This window comes from Trachymyrmex cornetzi, unplaced genomic scaffold (assembly GCF_001594075.2).
Source record: "Trachymyrmex cornetzi isolate Tcor2-1 unplaced genomic scaffold, Tcor1.1 scaffold1159, whole genome shotgun sequence".
In the NCBI taxonomy this organism is placed as follows: Eukaryota; Metazoa; Arthropoda; class Insecta; order Hymenoptera; family Formicidae; genus Trachymyrmex; species Trachymyrmex cornetzi.
The window spans coordinates 30,220-34,682 of record NW_017295718.1 but is presented as its reverse complement, the minus strand read 5'-3'; the positions used below and the strand labels follow the sequence as shown (position 1 = coordinate 34,682).

Below are 4,463 nucleotides of genomic sequence, written 5' to 3'. Positions count from 1 at the left end.
TCTTTCTTATTGGTTGATGTCACACGCTCTACCAATAGGAGAGCGCAAAACGCCATTAATCCAACCCAGGTTGGTGCAAACCCGGTCAGGCCGAAAACGCTAATAAAGAGTTCACTACACTGTGGCAGAGTTATCCAATCGAACCCATTTGTATTGATACTAATCTAGTACAGTTATGAATCGAACACAAGTGGCAGATGCACCAATAGAGGATAACCTCAATCGAATACGCTAAAACTGAGAGAAGGCGCACTCAGTGCACACTAGTGCGCACTAGTGCATCCAATCGAATTCGCCATAAGTTTCGAGCAATGCTCGATTTTATTTGTTCTGAAGATCATCCAATTGGAGAAGTTACACATTACTTTTGGCAACGAAAATACCAAGGTAGAGGTATACAGCATTTTCATCTGTTAATTTGGATTAAAAATGCGCCAATTATTGGTGAATCTTCTGTTGAAGAAATTTCTAAGTTTATTTTACAATATATAAGTTGTAAAATGCCGGATAAAAATATTTCTCCATTATTATATAAGCGAGTTAATACGTATCAACAACACAAACATAACGATTATTGTCTTCGTTCTAAGAAAAGAGGGCGAAAAATTGGTCGTGTGTGTCGTTTTGGTTTTCCACGTCCTGTTACAGAAACGTTGATTGTCAGAGATGTTGTAAGTTCGATAGTAGGAAGAAAACAATTAAAACATAGAAGTAGACTTTATGACCTTCCCCGAACAGATATTGAAGTTAATATAAACGATTATAATCCTATTCTTCTTACTGTATGGGAAGGAAATATGGATATACAATTTCTTGCTGAAAAATCTACGATTCTTACTGGATATGTTACTAAATATATTAATAAAGAAGGGAAAAGTGAATTATCCGATTCTAATCTTGAGAGTAAAAATCAGAAAAACAGAAAAGTGGCGAGCTATCTTTGGAATATTGGTTTACGATTCATGAATAATAGGGAATCTGGAGCTCTTGAAGCTGCTGATACATTGCTAGGTATTCCTTTATATGGGACTGATAAAAATACGAGTATTAAATGGTTAGATGTTAATCAAATACGATACAGAAAAGTTAAAAGTTGTAAAGAAGTTGAAGCTCTTGACGCAGATTCTACAGATATATTTTGTCTATCTATAATAGACAATCATTATCCATATAGACCGAAAGAATTTGAATCGACGTCTTTATACGAATTTGTAAAATGGTATGATATTACGAAAATCAAACCACGAAGTAAAAATATGACGTATTATAAGATGAACAATGGTTATTATCTTAAACGGCGACAGCGTGGATATCTTATTAATCATTATAAATATAGTGTTAATACGCAGCCGGAAAAGTATTTTTTTTCATTACTTCTTATGTTTAAACCATGGCGGAAAATAGAAGAGCTTAAAAATGGATGTGATACATATGCAGAATCATTTCACAAGATAGAATTATATCTTGTTCAAGCATTGCAATATCATGAAAGAATGGAGGAATTGCAAAAAGCATTAGAAACAGCAAATCAATTAGTTCAACAACAATTAGACGAGAAACAGCATGAATCACAAGATGATCCTGATAATCCGATAGGTGTTCAAAATATTCAGGCTGGTGAAGCAATACAAGATTTTAAAGATCTTGGTAATAAATGTAACGAAGAAATTGATATATCTGAAATGATGTTAAAATTAAATGGAGATCAAAAAAGAGTATTCGATAACGTTACTAATACCGTTATGTTAGATAAAAAATTATTACGATTGTACGTTAGTGGAGAAGGAGGTACCGGAAAAAGTTTCTTGATTAAAACTATTAAATGTTGGATAAAACAAAATCTCAGCAAAGATACTGCTATAGCGGCACCCACTGGTATAGCGGCGTTTAACATTGATGGTTTGAGAGCACATAGATTGTTTCAATTACCAGTTGAACATGGTAATATTCCTAAGTACAAACCATTAGCTGATCACGTTTTAAAAATTTTACGAGTAGATCTCAAAGATGTCCTTTTTATAATTGATGAAGTATCAATGATATCTAATTTAACTTTATTGTATACACATCTACGATTATCTGAAATATTCAATACTATCGACTGTGATGATGGTTGGTTTGGTCAAAAACATATTCTTTTATTTGGAGACTTGCTTCAATTACCTCCTGTACATGAAGATCCTGCCTTTGTACGTTTATCGAATAAATAAATTCAAAAATTTCTTGGTTTCTTACATACTGTTATGAACCAATGGTTCCAAATCGGACCGGAAAAAACATTTTTACATTTTTCATTATAGTTCAACACAGGTGAGAGATACAAAATGGTCTAAAGCAAAACTGAAGGGAATTAAATAAAACAATATAATTAAAAAGGCATATAACCACGAATGCCTGATATAGATGGCTTAAGAATATTATATTTGATATAGTACAATAAATAAACGATATTAGTAATAGAAGGGCATCGAACCAGTAAATATATATGTATAATAAGAAATTCAAATATAATAATCATAATTAAAAATCGTACATACGTTTCGACTGCGTTTGAGTCATTTTCAATGTATAACAATCGTTCACAAAATACACGGATTAATAAAAAACAATAAGCAACATAATTATAAGATTGTAACTATAACATACTAGATATAACCTATTAAACGCTTTTTATAAACTAATTGACCATTAAAGGTGCATACATTAGTTATAACAACATCGCTGACTAGTATAAAAATCTCAGGATTCAAGGCCGCTATTAATATAGAAGTGTAACCATGCAAATTAGAATCAAATCCATGTCGCAACATCTCCTTGTCTTTAGATATCCAATAGTATCTTATAAATTGAAAGCAATGAATCCGGTAAAACGTGAATGTACAGTGGTCACTACTTAATATAATTTACATGTTAAACAATGTGTCGAATAAAATACTTTGCATTTGTGTGTGCAACCACTCGAGATCGTGTCAAGTACTATACTCATAAAAAGGTAAGCCTCGAACATCTCGGGGCCGTTCCGAAAAGTGAAGTGAGAGTGCGCTTACTGTGAGAGTCTCCATCTAATCTCTAAACCACATTGTACAGTACGTAGACTTGTAAGTGAACGAATAAAAGCTCTTGTATAACACGAACGCTGGCCTATAATTATTGGAGGACATCGAGCCTTCATAAACCGACACCGCACGTCCAAACCGTGGTTCTGCAACGCCCTGAGCGGCACGTAGTGTCTTGAAGATACTGCAGGTAACTGGCTGACCCGTAAATTCTACAAACGGTGCCCGGAGCGGCACCATTGCACCCGGAGCGGTACAACAATACTGTTAATGGACTACCTTATTTGACTATGACGAATTGACGATTAATATGCGCCAGCAAGGAAAATTTTATCGTGAATTACTCTCGAGAATTCGTATTGGTTTAGTAACAAAATCTGATTCTGACATTCTCAAAAAAAGAAAAATATCCTTAAAAAGTGAGTCTCAAGAAGCAAGATTAAATGAAATATGTAATTTTATAGATAATTTACCTTTTGATACTGTTTGTTTACTGCCTACTTGTAATATGTGTGATGTTCTCAATACTGCAATGTTAAATCGTATTTCTTCAAAAGAAATATTATTAATTGCTGAAGATGAGATTTTTTGAATGTATTCCATATATCAAAAAAAAAGTATCAAAAGTATTAACGGATAATAATGATAATAATAGTAGAACAGCTGGACTTTCAAAACAAATATCAGTTAAAATTGGAGCAAAAGTTATAATAAGACGCAATATTGATGCCAGTTTGGGTCTTGTTAATGGCACAATTGCTACAGTTATTTTAATTGTGCAGAATACTAATTATGTAGAAAAAATTAAACTTCTTTTATCATCTGATTTAGAATATTTTATTGAAAGAGTAAAAGTCAAGTTTCAAGTGATGGATAAAGCATTTGTTATTAGAAAACAATTTCCTTTATCTTTGAGTTATGCTATTACCGTTCATAAAAGTCAAGGATTAACCATGAAGAACGTTGTTATGGATAGAGGTAATTCTGTATTTAGTTGCGGTCAAATTTATGTTGTATTATCTCGAGTAACATCTTTACATGGGTTGTATTTGATTAATTATGTTCCTTCATCTATAATAGCTAGTGAAGAAGCAATTATTGAATATAATCGGCTAAAACGACTACATAAACCACAAGCACAAATTACTGCTATTTCAAAAGAGGGTTATCGTAAAATTAAAAATGTGCTATGGGCATTACCAAACATAATAACTTCCGTCCAACAGTCAGATCAAAAAGTTCGACAAAGTACTACATCTTGGGTTATACGTGGTTTTCTAAATACTGACAAAGTTTCATGCTATTCCAATGCTACATTATAATGTTTATTTCATTTAAGTATTATTAGAAAACAATTATTTAATTCTGATAAACTAAATGTTTTAAATATATTAGCGCATTGATATG

The 4,463-nt window shown here is 32.4% G+C and overlaps 1 protein-coding gene across 1 annotated transcript in view; it reads left to right on the top strand.

Moving 5' to 3' along the window:
* Positions 1–797: 797 nt before the first annotated feature.
* Positions 798–4,463, top strand: part of LOC108764837 (ATP-dependent DNA helicase PIF7-like) — a 5,037-nt gene continuing 1,371 nt past the window's right edge. Inside the window, 3 exon segments of the mRNA XM_018513232.1 lie at positions 798–2,243; positions 3,322–3,645; positions 3,647–4,281. Coding sequence (XP_018368734.1) covers positions 798–2,243; positions 3,322–3,645; positions 3,647–4,281 — 2,405 coding nt within the window.